The 18,394-nt window shown below is 45.8% G+C and overlaps 3 protein-coding genes across 3 annotated transcripts in view; 2 read left to right on the forward strand and 1 right to left on the reverse strand.

Annotated features, from left to right (window-relative positions):
* Positions 1-18,394, reverse strand: part of LOC132765349 (bromodomain-containing protein 2) — a 463,888-nt gene that overhangs the window by 369,232 nt on the left and 76,262 nt on the right. The gene's annotated exons all lie outside the window — the stretch shown is intronic.
* LOC132766343 (prefoldin subunit 6-like) overlaps positions 1-18,394 on the forward strand; it is an 88,335-nt gene that overhangs the window by 32,153 nt on the left and 37,788 nt on the right. The gene's annotated exons all lie outside the window — the stretch shown is intronic.
* Positions 1,078-9,512, forward strand: LOC137096230 (zinc finger and SCAN domain-containing protein 2-like). The gene is made up of 2 exons (XM_067464937.1): positions 1,078-1,141; positions 8,012-9,512. The coding sequence occupies exon 2, from the start codon at positions 8,302-8,304 to the stop codon at positions 9,442-9,444; it is 1,143 nt and encodes a 380-aa protein (XP_067321038.1). The 5' UTR covers positions 1,078-1,141; positions 8,012-8,301; the 3' UTR covers positions 9,445-9,512.

An 18,394-nucleotide genomic window follows, 5' to 3' on the forward strand; every position in this document is an offset into this window, starting at 1 on the left:
GGTTTGAGCCTGCCACTTTTGGACTCTTGTCTGCTGAGTGTCTGTCGATCTTAGAAAACTATGTCTTGATTTAAGTCGTTGACGTGCTGGCTGATACCCAAACAGGGGATGAGCTGGAGATGTCTCTGCCTTGGTCCTTTCACTATTGGCTGCCACTTCCCGGCGGATGTCAGGTGGTGCGATACCAGCTAAGCAGCGTAGTTTCTCCAGCGGTGTAAGGCGCAGACACCCTGTGATAATGCGGCATGTCTCATTAAGAGCCACACCCACTGTTTTACCGTGGTGAGATGTGTTCCACACTGGGCATGCATACTCAGCAGTAGACTAGCACAGTGCAAGGGCAGATGTCTTCACTGTGTCTGGTTGTGATCCCCAGGTTGTGCCAATCAGCTTTTGTACGATGTTGTTTTTAGCGCCCACTTTTTGCTTGATGTGGGAAAGAAGGAAGTGGGGTTTGTATATTTGTGGGAAGCCAGGCAACAAGCAGCCAGGCTTTGGACCTGCAAGGCCATTCAGTGCGAATGAAGGTGATCAATGGAAACATCTACGCTTGCCTCCAACAGAGAGGAGTTCTTTCTCTCTCCCACCCTGGGCATCACTCCACAGGGATGTATGTGAACTCTACTCGCCCAGTTTGCAAGAGGCCTCCCTCCCAACCTCAGAGGATGCCTTCAGCCAGAGATAGATGGAGGGGGAATGTCAGGAGAGAGTGCTTCTGGGACCTGGCCAGGCAGCCTGGAAAAACATTCACAGCAACAACCCAGGGATGCATGCTGTGTCTGTGAGAGAGAGAGAGAGAGAGGAGCCTCCCTCCCTTGCCAGTCCTCCCCCCCTCTCCCTCCGCAGGGACCCCTCCCTCCACAGGCTGGGCCAGGAAGGAGAGGCTAGGCCTCTTCAGGAGGAACTGCAGCCTAGCTCTGCCTCCCAGCCTCCTTCCTTCCTGCAGCGCGGCTCCTTTAAGGCCAAGCCCCGCCCCTCTTTGGGCGGACGCCTCCTCCTGCCATGACAGCGCCGGGCGGAAGTAGGCCTCCGGGGTGACGTCACGGCCAGGCCGTTGGAGACCGAGGGGAGGGGGGAAGTGAGAGCGGCGCTTCTTCCGGTTGGGCCTAGCCGAGGGAGAGGCAGCCAGGCTTCTTCTCAGGTGGATCAGTGGGATCCTCCCGCGTGGGAGTGGAAGGGGAAGGGAGGGAGGAAGGAAGGCCTCCGGAGTGTGGGAAGGAGGGAGGAGACTCCTCTGAGACTCCTGGGCGTCCTGCTCGTGGGATTCCCTCAGAGAAGAGGAAGAGGGGGAGGAGGCCCAAGGAGGGAGGGAGGGAGGCCTGCGGCCTGTACTGGGGAGTGGGGCTCAGCCTGGGAATATCCGCCTTGGAAGGAAGGAGGGAGGGAGGAGCCAGGCGGGAATCCCTCGCCCACAAACACACCTCCAGGCAGGCAGGCAGAGAGAGAGAGAGAGAGAGACGGGCAGGTAGGGGTGTGTGTGTGTGTCAAGGGAACTCCGGGCTGGGCACACACTCTTTGGGAAGGGCTCCTTTCCTTCCTTCCTTCCTTCCTTCCTTCCTTCCTTCCTTCCTTCCTTCCTTCCTTCCAGAGTGGGCTTGAGGGAAGGCAGGGGGGCCCTGCGAGGGAGGGTAGGGCTAGGAGTGCCATTGCCACCCTTCTCCCTCCCTTTCTTCCCTTAACCCTTCCCTTTCTTTTTTTTCCTTCTTCCTTCCCTTCTTCCTCCTTTCCCTCTCTTCCTCCTCTCCCTCCCTTCCTCCCTCTCTTCCTTCCGCTCTTCCTTCCTTGCGCCCTTCCTTCATCCCTTTCTTCCTTCTCTTACCCCTACCTTACTTCATTCCACGCTTCATCCCTTCCTTCCTCTCTTCCTTCTTCCCTTCCTTCCTCCCTCCCTTTCTTCCTTCTCTCCATCCTTCCATACTTCATTCCTTCCTTCCTCTCTTCCTTCCTTGCCCCCTTCCTTCATCCCTTTCTTCCTTCTCTTACCCCTACCTTACTTCATTCCACGCTTCATCCCTTCCTTCCTCTCTTCCTTCTTCCCTTCCTTCCTCCCTCCCTTTCTTCCTTCTCTCCATCCTTCCATACTTCATTCCTTCCTTCCTTCCTCTCTTCCTTCCTTGCCCCCTTCCTTCCTCCCTTTCTTCCTTCTCTCACCCCTTCCTTACTTCATTCCCCCTTCATCCCTTCCTTCCTCTCTTCCTTCCTTGCTCCCTCCCTCCCTGTCTTCCCTTCTCCCACTCCCTCCCTTTCTTCCTTCTCCCCCTCCTTCCTGACTTCATTCTGCCCTTCATCTCTTCCTTCCTCTCTTCCTCCCTCCCTTCCTCCCTTTCTTCCTTCTCTTCCTCCTTCCTTACTTCATTCCCCCTTCATCCCCTCTTCTCTTCCTTCTGCTCTTCCTTCCTTGCACCAGACCTTCCTCCCTTTCTTCCCTTCTCCCCCTCCCTCCCTTTTTTCCTTCTCCGCCCCTTCCTTACTTCATTCCACGCTTCATCCCTTCCTTCCTCTCTTCCATCCTTGCCCCCTTCCTTCCTCCCTTTCTTCCTTCTCCCCCTCCTTCCTTACTTCATTCCACCCTTCATCCCTTCCTTCCACTCTTCCTTCCTTCCTCCCTTTCTTCCTTCTCTCCCTCCTTCCTTACTTCATTCTGCCCTTCATACCTTTCTTCCTCTCTTATTTCCACTCTTCCTTCCTTCCTCCCTTCCTTCCTCCCTTCCTTCCTCCCTTTCTTCCCTTCTCCCCCTCCCTCCCTTTCTTCCTTCTCTCCATCCTTCTCTTCCTCCTCCCTCCTTCCTTCCTTCATCCCTTCCTTTCCGCTCTTCCTTCCTTGCTCCCTTCCTTCCTCTCTTTCTTCCTTCTCTCCCTCCTTCCTTACTTCATTCCCCCTTCATCCCTTCCTCTCTTCCTTCTGCTCTTCCTTCCTTGCGCCCTACCTTCCTCCCTTTCTTCCTTCTCCCCCACTTCCTTACTTCATTCCACGCTTCACCCCTTCCTTCCTCTCTTCCTTCCGCTCTTCTTTCCTCCCTCCCTTCCTTCCTCCCTTTCTTCCCTTCTCCCCCTCCCTCCCTTTCTTCCTTCTCTCCATCCTTCTCTTCCTCCTCTCCCTCCCTCCCTCCTTCCTACCTTCATCCCTTCCTTTCCGCTCCTCCTTCCTTGCCCCCTTCCTTCATCCCTTTCTTCCTTCTCTCACTCCTTCCTTACTTCATTCCACGCTTCATCCCTTCCTTCCTCTCTTCCTTCTGTAGGGGCAACGAAACCAAAATATTTCCCAAAAGGCAGAAGCCCCCTTTCCAATAGGGAGGGCAAGGTTGGACACCACGAAAGTTGAATCCTTTAAACTGCAAAAAAACTATTTATTATTGCATGGCCATAGCAATAACGACAACCAAGCATACTGAGATGCAATCAAAGGGTTTGTCACAACCCCCAATGGGGCTGCAGAGCATTTATAGTACAGGGTTAGTCAAAATGCATAGGCCAATAAGCCATTCAATTGAATGGCTTATTGGCCTATGCATTTTGACTAACCCTGTAAATTGAATATACATTTTCATTGGTTCCCAAAGACAAATCATTTCATTGGTCTAAGCTAGCTATGCAGTTGTTCATTAGTTGTTTATGATTTTGATTGACATTATAGCACACGTGGGATCCTAACAATGGCACAACTATAACATTACTATAGTCCATTGTTCTCAGACCATGACTGTACCTTATCTGTGAGTCTGGTCCTGTTCAACATCTTTATTAATGACTTAGATGAAGGGCTAGAAGGCATGATCATCAAGTTTGCAGATGACACCAAATTGGGAGGGAGAGCCAAGACTCCAGAGGACAGGAGCAGGATTCAAAACGATCTTGACAGGTTAGAGAGATGATGGGCCAAAACTAACAAAATGAAGTTCAACAGGGACAAATGCAAGATACTCCACTTTGGCAGAAAAAACGAAATGCAAAGATACAGAATGGGGGACAATGCCTGGCTCGAGAACAGTACGTGTGAAAAAGATCTTGGAGTCCTCGTGGACAACAAGTTGAACATGAGCCAACAATGTGATGTGGCGGCAAAAAAAGCCAATGGGATTTTGGCCTGCATCAATAGGAGCCTAGTGTCTAGATCTAGGGAAGTCGTGCTACCCCTCTATTCTGCTTTGGTTATCTGGAATATTGTGTCCAATTCTGGGCACCACAATTCAAGAGAGATGTTAACAAGCTGGAATGTGTCCAGAGGAGGGCGACTAAAATGATCAAGGGTCTGGAGAACAAGCCCTATGAGGAGCGGCTTAAGGAGCAGGGTATGTTTAGCCTGAAGAAGAGAAGGCTGAGAGGAGATATGATAGCCATGTATAAATATGTGAGAGGAAGCCACAGGGAGGAGGAGGCTTGTTTTCTGCTTCTTTGGAGACTAGGATGCAATGGAACAATGGCTTCAAACTACAAGAGATGAGATTCCATCTGAACATGAGGAAGAACTTCCTGACTGTGAGAGCCGTTCAGCAGTGGAACTCTCTGCCCCGGAGTGTGGTGGAGGCTCCTTATTTGGAAGCTTTTAAACAGGGGCTGGATAGCCATCTGCCAGGGGTGATTTGAATGCAATATTCCTGCTTCTTGGCAGAATGGGGTTGGACTGGATAATGGCCAATGAGGTCTCTTCCAACTCTATGATTCTATGACAGTCAGCCTTGTTTGCGCTTCGCTCTGGGAACCATCCCTTTCCTTTAGTTCCTGAAATTTGTCCCCCATTTTGAGCCCCTTGAAGAGGGAAGAGAAGAGAGAGCCAGGTTCAACCAATTCATTTTTAAGAATTCTGTATTTAATTCAGTTTAGTATCTAGACCTTGTGGATTTGACTTGCTAGGCTCTGAATGCCACACGCACTTGACTCTTCCCTTCATTTGCTTCATCGCTGCCAAGGAGCAGGTTTGGCTCGGCTACGTGAGAGGAGACGTTCCAGAGCCATCGTGTCTTTTGCCCTAAGTAGTTAATGATTTTGGTGTCTTCAAAATTATTAACTCTCATTCTTTCATTCAATTTCATTCAAACCATATATCATATCAAATCTGCACGTTATATTTCTTGTGACAAGCAGATGGTGAATCCTGGGTGGCATATGTTGTTCTGTGTCAGAAAGTAGAGCTGAGGTGTTCTCTCGAGTGCAGTTTTCTGAATCAGCACCCCAAATCATAGAATCCAAGAGTTGGAAGAGACCTCATGGGCCATCCAGTCCAACCCCCTGCCAAGAAGCAGGAATATTGCATTCAAATCACCCCTGACAAATGGCCATCCAGCCTCTGCTTAAAAGCTTCCAAAGAAGGAGCCTCCACCACACTCTGGGGCAGAGAGTTCCACTGCTGAACGGCTCTCACAGTCAGGAAGTTCTTCCTCATGTTCAGATGGAATCTCCTCTCTTGTAGTTTGAAGCCATTGTTCCATTGCGTCCTAGTCTCCAAGGAAGCAGAAAACAAGCTTGCTCCCTCCTCCCTGTGGCTTCCTCTTACATATTTATACATGGCTATCATATCTCCTCTCAGCCTTCTCTTCTTCAGGCTAAACATGCCCAGTTCCCTAAGCCGCTCCTCATAGGGCTTGTTCTCCAGACCCTTGATCATTTTAGTCGCCCTCCTCTGGACACATTCCAGCTTGTCAATATCTCTCTTGAATTGTGGTGCCCAGAATTGGACACAGTGTTCCAGATGTGGTCTAACCAAAGCAGAATAGAGGGGTAGCATTACTTCCTTAGATCTAGACACTATGCTCCTATTGATGCAGGCCAAAATCCCATTGGCTTTTTTTGCCGCCACGTCACATTGTTGGCTCATGTTTAACTTGTTGTCCACGAGGACTCCAAGATCTTTTTCACACGTACTGCTCTCGAGCCAGGCGTCCCCCATTCTGTATCTTTGCATTTCATTTTTTCTGCCAAAGTGGAGTATCTTGCATTTGTCACTGTTGAACTTCATTTTGTTAGTTTTGGCCCATCTTTCTAATCTGTCAAGATCGTTTTGAATTCTGCTCCTGTCCTCTGGAGTATTGGCTATCCCTCCCCATTTGGTGTCATCTGCAAACTTGATGATCATGCCTTCTAGCCCTTCATCTAAGTCATTAATAAAGATGTTGAACAGGACCGGGCCCAGGACGGAACCCTGCGGCACTCCACTTGTCACTTCTTTCCAAGATGAAGAGGAAGCATTAGTGAGCACTCTCTGTGTTCGTCCACTTAACCAATTACAGATCCACCTCACCGTAGTTTTGCCTAGCCCACTTTGGACTAGTTTCCTTGCCAGAAGGTCATGGGGGACCTTGTCGAAGGCCTTACTGAAATCCAGGTACGCTACATCCACGGCATTCCCCGCATCTACCCAGCTTGTAGCTCTATCGAAGAAAGAGATCAGATTAGTCTGACATGACTTGTTTTTGATAAATCCATGTTGACTATTAGCGATGACTGCATTTGTTTCTAAGTGTTTGCAGACCGCTTCCTTAACAATCTTTTCCAGAATCTTGCCCGGTATCGACGTGAGGCTGACCGGACGGTAGTTGTTTGGGTCGTCCTTTTTTCCCTTCTTGAAGATTGGGACCACATTGGCCCTCCTCCAATCTGCTGGAACTTCTCCCGTTCTCCAAGAACTCTCAAAGATGGTTGCCAATGGTTCCGAAATGACTTCCGCTTGTTCCTTCAGTACTCTTGGGTGTAGTTGATCTGGCCCTGGGGACTTGAACTCATTAAGAGCGGCCAGGTATTCCTGGACGACTTCTTTCCCAATTTGGGATTGGATGTCCTCCAATCCCTCATCCACTCCATCTTGCTGAGGTTGAAGACTCTCTTTTTGTGAGAAGACGGAGGCAAAGAAGGCATTAAGTAGTTCTGCCTTTTCCCTGTCCCCTGTCAGCATTGCCCCATCTTCTCCTCGAAGAGGTCCTATCGCCTCCATGTTTTTCCTTTTTCTACTGACATAAGAATAGAAGCTCTTTTTATTGTTTTTAATGTCCCTGGCAAGTCTGAGCTCGTTTTTTGCTTTAGCTTTGCGGACCTTTTCCCTACAGGTGTTAGCTATTTGTTTGAATTCTTCTTTGGTGATTTCTCCCTTTTTCCACTTCTTGTGCATGTCTCTTTTGTGTCTTAGCACAGTTAGAAGTTCTTTGGACATCCATTCTGGCTTCTTTGAATCTAATGTTGACCAAAAACTGATTCGTAACCCTTTGGGTACTAATGTTGGAGAGGGGTCCCTGGCCAAAGTGGCCCCTGTTCCCAAAAAAGGTTGGGAGCCACGGCACTAGACAGACGGCACAAGGGATTGCAAATGGAAGCCTAGGCAAGCCATGGGAAATTCAAACAGGGACCCCTCAGGGATGCCCGCTCTCGCCTCTTCTATTCATAAAACTTCCTACAATACTGTTAAGGGACATCAGAGGTGAGGAAATGGTTTCTGGAAAAAGGATTGAACAGGAAAATATAATTTTAATATGAGAAAAGAGTAAATAGAGAGAGGTCTAGAAGGTGAAGCGTATGATTGTAGCTTTCTTTGAGACTAGATTGGGAGAGACCAGAGGTCACCTATCTTCCCCCCTTTTTTCTCCCCCCCCCCCCTTTTAAGTAAAGGATGTATAAAAAATGAGGGTGCAAATAAAAGCAGTGTTACATGGACATGAAGTCTGTATAAGAATGAGCACCCATGGAAACCAGGAGGGCCTTCTTTTCTGCGGTCTCCCCATGATGTGCTGCCCTCCTCTCCAAAGCCCACCTGGTGCAGAGGTTGATGCCCAGGACCCCACTGGCTGAGGATTTAAAGGCCCCTCCCTGAACACCTGGCAGTGTAAGAAATCGCACACAGAGAATCTTTGTGCCTGTCCCCTTTGTACCTGAGGAAGGATTGTTCGTAGTTTGCCAAGTGTCACCAGGCAATGGGCAGCTTCCCTCTTCCTCTTGGTTTGCTACAGCACTAGACTTCCTCTTCGTGTTCCATGAGATCTTTCTCTGTTCAACTGCTGAAGAGATTTCCCTCTCATTTCTCTGGCAGGTAACTTCGGAACAAGTTCTGTGAAGAACGCCTTGTGAGAGCTTGGCCTGAGGAGTGCTGTCAGTTCAAAGTGACTTCAAGATACACAGCAATGACAACAAGAAAAATAAGTACTAGAAAAATATTTTTGAGGCTAAATACCTGTGCACTTAAAGTGGGGAAATAAGATTTTGCTGTAAAAAGAGAGGCCTGGGAAACCAAGCAGAAGGTTACAGCAATACAAAAACCGCTGTGCAGGAGGTTATATCTGTGAACCCCTGGCATCATACTTGAATTATAAATGTGAAAGAATGGCAAGCCCTCTACCTCCCTATCCTAGATCAGACACAGGGGAGAAGTTACATCAGTGTATGGAGTGTGGAAAACAATTTGAAAAGCGTTTCCTTACTGTACATGAATGGACCCACACAGGGGAGAAGCCATATGAATGCATGGAATGTGGAGAAAGCTTCAGTCGTGGAGATAGTCTGCGTTCCCATCAAAGGAAGCACACAGGGGAGAAGCCATATAAATGTATGGAATGTGGAGAAAGCTTCAGTCGCAGTGGCACTCTACGGTCCCATCAAAGGATCCACACAGGGGAGAAGCCATATAAATGCATGGAATGTGGAGAAAGCTTCAGTCGCAGTGGCAATCTACGTCGCCATCAACGGATCCACACAGGGGAGAAGCCATATAAATGTATGGAATGTGGAGAAAACTTCAGTCTGAGTGGCCATCTACAGTCCCATCAAAGGATCCACACAGGGGAGAAGCCATATCAATGCATGGAATGTGGAGAAAGCTTCAGTCATAGTGGCAATCTACGTCGCCATCAAAGGATCCACACAGGGGAGAAGCCATATAAATGTATGGAATGTGGAGAAAGCTTCAGTCATAGTGGCAATCTACGGTCCCATCAAAGGATCCACACAGGGGAGAAGCCACATAAATGCGTGGAATGTGGAAAGAGCTTCAGTCTGAGTGGCCATCTACGGTCCCATCAAAGGACCCACACAGGGGAGAAGCCATATAAATGCATGGAATGTGGAGATAGCTTCAGTCAGAGTGGCAATCTACGTCGCCATCAAAGGATCCACACAGGAGAGAAGCCATATAAATGTATGGAGTGTAGACAAAGCTTCAGTCTGAGTGGCAATCTACGGTCCCATCAAAGGATCCACACAGGGGAGAAGCCACATAAATGCGTGGAATGTGGAGAAAGCTTCAGTCGGAGTGGCCATCTACGGTCCCATCAAAGGATCCACACAGGGGAGAAGCCATATAAATGTATGGAATGTGGAGAAAGCTTCAGTCAGAGTGGCCCTCTGCATTCCCATCAAAGGATCCACACAGGGGAGAAGCCATATAAATGTATGGAATGTGGAAAGTGCTTCTGTCGCAGTGGCACTCTACGTTCCCATCAAAGGAAGCATATGGGAGAAGCCATATAAATGTATGGAATGTGGAAAGAGCTTCAGTCAGAGTGGCCCTCTACAGTCCCATCAAAGGATCCACACAGGGGAGAAGCCATATAAATGTATGGAATGTGGAAAGAGCTTCAGTCAGAGTGGCAATCTACGTTCCCACCAAATGACTCACCCAGTACAGAAGCCATAGAAGTGCATAGAATGTAGAGAAAGTTTTAGGCAGAGTAACTATCTCGATTCCTTCCAAATCTATCTACATAGATTTGGAAGGAATCGAGATAGTTACTCTGCCTAAAACTGTTTTCAAAGGAGCCACATAATAGAGAAGCCATATAAATGCACGGAATGTGGGAAGAGCTTTAGAGGATGTTCAGCATACAATAAACATCACTGAACTCATGCGCCGCTAGAGGAGACCTGCCTTTCAGTTCCTGAGCTCTCTTTCAAAAAATATTGGAAGGAAAGAGGAAGGCCGGCACCTGACTCTCTCTCTCTCTCTCTCTCTCTCTCTCTCTCTCTCTCTCTCTACCATGGACTAGTTTGTGTGGCCTTGGTCGACGGCTACTGGGAGCAAGTCTCACTCAGAAGGGGATTTTTCTCCGTATTGCAGCAAGCTCCGAAGGGGTTCTCCTCGCCTCCTCCATAAGAAACCCGTCACAGGCTTCTAAGGTGATCTGTGGAGGTTTGCTGAAAGGAGCAGCAGCTGAGATCTCTGGAGAAAAGGGTTCTGAAAAAGAAGAGCTCTTTGGTAGCAGAGAAGGTCATCTCTTCATAGCCTTGTCTCACGTCTTGGCTCTGTTTCCCCTCGGTTAGAATTTTGGTCTCTAGCCATGTACCTGTCACCCTTTTCTGGACTTTGTTGTATCCTGAATAGTTCTGGACTGACTTCTGGTTTCATTTATGAACCAGAACTCAGTATGCCTGACTTTCTGGCTTGACTTTGGGACTCTGAATTCGGTTTGTACTCTTGTTATTTTATCAGCTCTGTTGAATGAACTCCTGGCATGTGACTCTGGGACTGTAACCTTTCTTCTTGCTCCTGACCGGGATCTACAGCGCTCTACAATTGGACTCCTGACCTTAATTAACTTGGGTTCATTGTTACTCCAACTGTGTTGCTGCAATTGTATTATTTTACCAGGACTGGTGCAATGGGTTAAACCCTTGTGCTGGCTGAACTGCTGACTTTGTTGCGGAATATACGTTACCCGAGATTCATTAGAGTGCTTTTGGAGAAGGAAGAAGATGGAGAGACAGCATGTCTGATTTCTAGGCGTTTATTCCTATCTCTTTGTCCTGCCAAACTTCTCTTGTTGACTTCATATCTAAGTAAACATCGGCTACAGCAAACACTTCTGACTGACCAAGGTCCAGTGACGATCAATAACATCTGTAGGTTTCTCAGGCATGAGGAAGTTCCCTCTTTAGAAATGGTCTTTTCCTTTCAAAGGATCAGGTGAGAACTTAAATCTTCCATTTTATTCTAAATTATTGTGATTTCCCTTTATTATTATTTTATTTTCTGCTAATGGCTGCCACAACTTGAAGTTTGGTGGTTTGAATCCGCGAGACAGAGAGAGCTCCCATCTGTCAGCCCTAGCTTCCCCGTGCGGTGAAACAAGAGAAGCCTCCCAGCAAGATGGGAACACATTTGGGCATTCCCTGGGCAATGTCTTTGTAGACGTCCAGTTCTCTCACACCAGAAGCGACTTGCAGTATGTTCTCTATTTGTTTCTGACACTGTAAAAAAGCCGGACTGAAGACTTGTAAGTAAATATGGTCTGGGCTTATCTTGTGTTTATTTACAAAACCTCAGGCTTTATACCGGGAGGGCTCTGGAACGCGAGACCATGAGTCTTGCTTTGTGTGTACTTATCGCTGCTTAGAGTGAACCCCTTTTCTGTATTTGAGGCTGTTTAATGATTTTAAACCCAAAACTAATTTTTCCCCACACACGGATAATATAACCATCAGGGCATTTGAAAAGGTGGTTGAAAGAGACATAGACAGACTGTCCAGGAACAAAATTTACACCCATTCCAACCTGACATCCATCGAAATGAATACCATAAAAAGATTGGCCAACATGAAAGGATACATCTGGAAGAAGGCAGATAAAGGAGGAGCAATAGTTCCATTAAAAGAAAGGGATTACGTAAAAGAGGTAGAGAGACACCCAGGAGACACTTCTTCCTATAAACCTATCCCTAAGGATCCTACAGACAAAATACGTTTTTAAATCTGAACAGTATGTACAGAAGGACTCACTTGAGGATGCATCTCAGATCAGCAATTTGAATTTCTGCAAAACAAGAATCCCAGAATTCTAGTGTTTTATGTTCCACCTAAAATACAACAAGGAAACATACTTCCCCCAGGGAGACGAATTGTATCCGGCTCTTCCTCCATCCTGGAATCTCTAGAGCAGTTTTTGGGTTATTATTTACAACCATTTGTACCCCTCGTGCAGTCTTATATTAAAGATACTAAACATTTCATAAAGATCATAGAGGACCTTACCATACCACCACAATCCATCTTAATGACTCTGGATATAACATCGTTATATACCAACATACCATTAGATCGAACTAGAACAATAATTACTAAACATCCGTGAGCCCCAAACACCAGCTTCTCATATTTTAATGGATTTGTTAGACATTGTCCTGGAATATAATTTTTTCAGATCTAAAACCCAATACTATCTACAGATTTTTGGTGTCGCAATGGGAAGTCCTTTGGCCGCTTCAGTGGGAAATCTTTTTATTTCAAATTTGGAAGAAACCCACATCCTACATGACACCAAAAACATGGGTTTTTTTACCAGATATTCTATACGATGGCAGGTTTATCCATGATTTTTTTAAAAAATGAAAATCAAAAGAATCTACAATCTTCTTTAGTACTTGGCTTAACACAATACATGATAACATCAAATTCACTGCTAACCATAGCCATACAAATATAAACTTTCCAGATGTCATGGTATATAAGAAAGGCAATAAGAAAACCCACGGATAAAATTCCATCATGCATTGCAACACCTGCCACCATAATGCTGCAAGTTGCTTCTGGACGCTTCTGGAATGAGAGAATCAGCCATCTAAGAAGATGTTGCCCAGGGGACGCCCAGATGTCTTGCAATCCTGTGGGGAGCCTTCTCTCATGTTCCCCCAAGTGGCCAGCTATTGATCAAAGGACATTTAATAGAATTGCAAGTTGTCAAACTTTGTGCTTTTGTTTGTTTTTTCTTTGCTTGATTGTTTTTTTTTTAATGCAACACAACTGTTTGGTTCGCTCCTGCATGATAAATAAATGTCACCATCATAGTTTAAACACCAGCTTACCCTATGCCACACTTATGAGATTAAAACGAAAACACCACTGCCCCCCGAGGAGGTCACACCAGAGGTCATTACTTTTGAGAAACAATTCAAAGAAAAAGGGCACCCCACAAGTATAATCAATACTGCTATTAGAAAAGTTAAGTTCACAGATAGAAATTATTTACTTAGCGATATGGTGAGGAAACCTAATGACCGTATTATATGGCCACTTAGGTTAACCACATATTTCCCACACATCAGGAAAATAATTAGAAAGCACTGACATTTGGTCAGTGACACTCCAGGACGCACGAATGTACCAATGATAGCCAACAAACGAACCCAGAATCTTAGGGATATGATGATCAGATCTGACTTCACAACCCCTATACCAGTGGTTCTCAACCTGCGGTCCCTAGATGTTTTTGGCCTTCAACTCCCAGAAATCCTAACAGCTGGTAAACTGGCAGGGATTTCTGGGAGTTGTAGGCCAAAAACATCTGGGGACCCCAGGTTGAGAACCACTGCCCTATACTATCAGCAAATCTAATCTTAGGGGCCACACGAGTTGTGGGCACTGTGCATATTGCATTCAATCTCTTAAAGTAAAACAGTTCTCACACCCCACAATGCAATTCAACATACAACTTCGTAGTTTCACCAACTGCAATACAGAGAAAGTGATGTATGTCATACAAGGTCCATGTTCACTGCTATATGTAGGCATGACCTCCAGACCTTTAAATATTAGAATTCTTGAACATAAATCCCACATTAGAAATAACCCATTGACTCTACTCTTTATTTCCATTTCATTGAGAAATCCCACTCACACACTAGCTTCAGATTTTGCGCTTTAGAAAAGGTAACCACACAACCCCACCAAGACTTACAAATAATTTTACTTCAGAGAGAGGCTTTTTGGATATTCAGGTTACGTACTGTTTCCCCGGGTGGGTTAAACGATAGATTAGATCTCTCTTGTTTTCTGCAATTGGCCTGTATCTTTATAAAGGGAGGCTTCTCCGTGGGTTTTTGCTCGCACTTGAAAAACTTGCAGACTCACAGCTGTTGAAAGTTCTTGAGCAGAGCCATTCAGTCCTCAGGAGAAAGTAGTAAGTGTTTTTAATTCCACACAATGATTGTTGTTACTGTAACTGGGTGCTATTATACCATATCTACTTTTGTTGTCCTTTTGAGTCTAGTTAGTTAATTCCTTAGAAGAGATCAACTTAAATTGATGAAATAGCAAAGAAGGGGTAACATTCCAAAAAAGTGATAGCGAGGAACTGTTGAGAACTCACAACATGTTGTCAATGAGAACTTATTGTTTAATGTTTATAAGGATGTTTTTCTTGATTGAATAATTGATGTTTATATAGATTTTGCCCATGGTGCTAATACAATAAAATCTTACTGTATATAATATATGCATTGTGTAATTCAGTGTTATAATGGATTCAATTATTGAAACAACTTCACACTTATACATTGATACATAGATATCTGTTGCTTTATATTTTATACTGTATAATCCCCATCTTTTGGCAAAGGGTCCATTTGGATGCACAGCACATCACCCTAACTGCAGAGAATGGAAGACAAAGAATGGTGACAAAGGCTGATAAAGACTCACGTCCATCAGTTGCGATGGACAGATTAACTAAATTGATGAAGTATAGAACAGCATTTAAAGGAACGGAGATAAAGATAATATAGAGAGTGGGAAGTTTATTAGACTAGTGTTTGTTGTCTGTTAGTTTTGTTGTTATTGTGCAATGTGTGTGTCCTTCACTTTACATTTGTTAAGTAGTACTTTTTAAATAAAAGTACCAAAATTGTAATTTGTATAAACATGTTTTGTTTTGGGTTGTTGTAGGTTTTTTCGGGCTATATGGCCATGTTCTAAAGGCATTTTTCTCCTGACGTTTCGCCTGCATCTATGGCAAGCATCCTCAGAGGTAGTGAGGTCTGTTGGAACTAGGTACAAGGGTTTATATATCTGTGGAATGACCAGGGTGAGACAAAGGACTCTTCTCTGTTGGAGCCTGGTGTGAATGTTTCAACTGACCACCTTGATGAGCATTTGATGGCCTTGCAGTGCCTGGAGCAAACTTTTGTTGAAAGGTGATTAGATGTCCTTGTTTGTTTCCTCTCTGTTGTTGTGCTGTTCTAATTTTAGAGTTTTTTTTAATACTGGTAGCCAGATTTTGTTCATTTTCATGGTTTTCTGTTGAAATTGTCCACATGCTTGTGGATTTCAATGGCTTCTCTGTGTAGTCGGACATGGTGCTTGTTGGAGTGGTCCAGCATTTCTGTGCTCCAGCATTTCAAGGAACATGAAAGGCACTGCAGACTCCTTCAACCAGAGAAGTCAGCCATAGCAGAGCACCTGAGGAACCAGCCTGGACACAGCATTTTATTTGAGAACACAGAAATGCTGGACCACTCTCAGAACCAGCATGTCAGGCGACACAGAGAAGCCATTGAAATCCACAAGGAGAACAATGTCAACAGAAAGGAGGAGACCATGAAAATGAACAAAATCTGGCTACCAGTATTAAAAAAACTTGTGCGCCAGCTGCGCCCGTACCTTGGGAAGTCTGACTTGGCCACGGTAGTCCACGCTCTGGTTACATCCCGTCCTGACTACTGCGACACTCTCTACGTGGGGTTGCCTCTGAAGACTGCCCGGAAGCTTCAATCAGTCCAACGTGCGGCAGCCAGATTGCTAACGGGCGGGGTACAGAGACCATACGACCCCTCTGTTATGCCAGCTCCACTGGCTGCCGATTAACTTCCGGGCACAATTCAGAGTGCTGGTTTTGACCTATAAAGCCCTAAACGACTCCGGCCCAGTTTACCTGTCCGAACGGATTCTCCCCTATGAACCATCAAGGCTATTAAGATCTTCCGGGGGGGCCCTGCTCTCGGTCCCGCCACCCTCGCAATCACGGTTGGTGGGGACAAGGGACAGGGCCTTCTCAGTGGTGGCTCCCCGGCTTTGGAACTCCCTCCCACTAGAGTTCAGATCTGCCCCCTCCCTCCTGACGTTCAGGAAACTATTAAAGACCTGGCTCTGGAATGTGGCATTTGAGGACTGAACGATAACCTCCTTCCTTGTGCTGAACTGTGATGAACTGTGACTACGAATATGACTATGACTATGACTGGATTGATGATTTGGCTTAGGTAATTGTGATGATGATGTTTTATTGTATTTTAGTGTACTATTTTAATATGTAATGACTTTGCACTTTGTGGTACTTATATATTATTGTACTTTCTTATATGCTGTAAACCGACCTGAGTCCCTCATTGAGGTGAGAAGTATAGAAATCTTCTAAATAATAAATAAATAAATAAACTCTAAAATTACAACAGCAGAACAACAGAGAGGAAACAAACAAGGACATCTAATCACTTCTCAACAAAAGATTGCTCCAGGCACTGCCAGGCAATCAAATGCTAATCAAGGTGATCAGTTGAAACATTCACACCTACCTCCAACCGACAAGAGTCCTTTGTCCCACCCTGGTCATTCCACAGATTCCACAGATTCACATTGCAGGAAAGAACTTTCCACCTAAACATTAGGAAGCATTTCCTGGTGGGAAGAGTTGTGCAGCCACGGAAGCATTGTCTCTTCTCAGGACCCTTCCTTCCCAAGCCCTGGCCTTCCACTTCCTGGGGACAATCCCTGATCTTGTCCAAGGCAGCTGAAGTGTGTTGAAGTCCAAGAAATCTTGGAGGAATCGTTTGGGAATCCCTGCTCCAGAGAGTGGGAGGAATGGCTCTCTTGGACTACAACTCCCAATGAACGTTACAAAAAGTTCTGGAAAGGGGGTTGGAGGACCCTGGGAGTTGTAGTCTAAGACAGAGAGGTCTCCCAAGTCCTTGCAATGAAAGGCTTTCTTCCTCATAGGATTGCATATGTTTGTGTTCATCCATGGAGACAAGGATTTAGAACAAAACAAGGAAAATCTGCATTGATTATCTGCCACCGCTTTACCCTTTACTGGTCACTTCTGATGGCAGCAGTCGATCAAGTATATATTAACCCAGTGTCCGAAATGTAATAAAGAGTCCTGCGTTTTTACATCATTAATCCAAAGTTACTTTTTTGGACTCCAGCTCCCATAATCCTTCCCCACAAGAAGACTTCAAAAGTCTTGGAGGGAGGCCAGATAAAGGGAGACCCCGGTTGTTTATAGATTTGGGGGATTTGCGTTGTTCTGGGTCTTAGGCCTCCTGAGGGGGGCGTGTCTTTTCCTGGGACCCCCACTTCCTCTCCTTTTGTATTGATTTCAGTAGAAACCACATATACGTAGTAATAACTAATTTTTTGTACTCTGCCTCCATCTCCTTGAAGGGACTCGGGGTGGCTTACATACGGCACAATGTGCCTGGAACAACGCAAAAAATAAACATACAATACAATGAAAGAGAAAACCACAAGCATATAAAACAATTACTTATACTTGAAACAGCGCCCAATCACCTAAGGGACCTGGTGAGGTTCCACTAAATCAGATCGGACAGGACAGAGAACAAAGTTATTCGGGTTTGAAGGCAAACAACAGAGGTTCATCACACTTTGGCCAAAATGGAGGCAAGTACCAAGTTATCACTCGAAGATGTACAAGCGCACCTTCACCGAGGAAAGCATGACTTTCAATACACGTTCACTGCCATTCAGACCTCCCACGCCTCCCTCCTGATTGGCTGTGACATGAGACAGCTAGGATCTGCACCATGATAGGTGGGAGTTCCATTCGTGTCACAGTGGGAAGGAACGGCAGGAAGAACAGCCAATTTGTGAAGGGTTTAAAGGTCCATTCTGTTGCATGGACATGCTGCTGCGGAGGGCGCAAAATGGATGAGGGTGACGGCGTGGATATGCAGGTGGATATGTCTCTCAGAGTAGAAGGTATAGTCTCTTACCTTCTCATTTTTTGTCCTCCATGCATCACTTAAATCAAATTCTTCCAGCCAATTCGTTATAGATTTTGGTATATTTCCACTTATTTTCTTGTTCCCTTTTTTTTGTCTATTTTTTTTTTTTGCTCCTATCTACTTCCCCGTCTATGACACCATTGAAATCCCCAAGTATTATCAGTTGATCGAACTCACTTTGTTCTATTTGTCCTTTTACTTTGTATGCGAAATTTGTTTTTGAATCATTTGGTGCGTATATGTTACAAATCAGAACTTTTTTGCCTTGATTTTGTATTGTCACTCCTAGGTATCTCCCCTCTTCATCTTTAAAGGCCAATGATGATGTGATTTGTCTATCTACCGTATATTCCGGGGTACAAGACGATTTTTGAACCCCAGAAAATCATCTTCAAAATGGGGTGTCGTCTTGTACGCCGGATATCACAGGGTCCCTTTGGTTTTTGCTTCGGCTGCTGTGGGCAGCTGCTCGCCTCCCTCGCCATCTCAAAAGAAGAGCTGCCTGAGGAGGAGGAGCGAAGGGGGAGGGAGGGAGGGGGCAAGGAGGAGGAGCGTGAGGGCATGTTATCTTGGAGAACGGCTGCGGGTGGTGGCCTGATCGGTTGTCCGCACCTCGCGAGCCTGGTACTGTTTTGGTACTGCCTCCTCCTCAAGCATTGAGCGGCAGCTGCGGCTGCTAAAGCCAGGAG

This window comes from Anolis sagrei, chromosome 2 (genome assembly GCF_037176765.1).
Source record: "Anolis sagrei isolate rAnoSag1 chromosome 2, rAnoSag1.mat, whole genome shotgun sequence".
Classification (NCBI taxonomy): Eukaryota; Metazoa; Chordata; class Lepidosauria; order Squamata; family Dactyloidae; genus Anolis; species Anolis sagrei.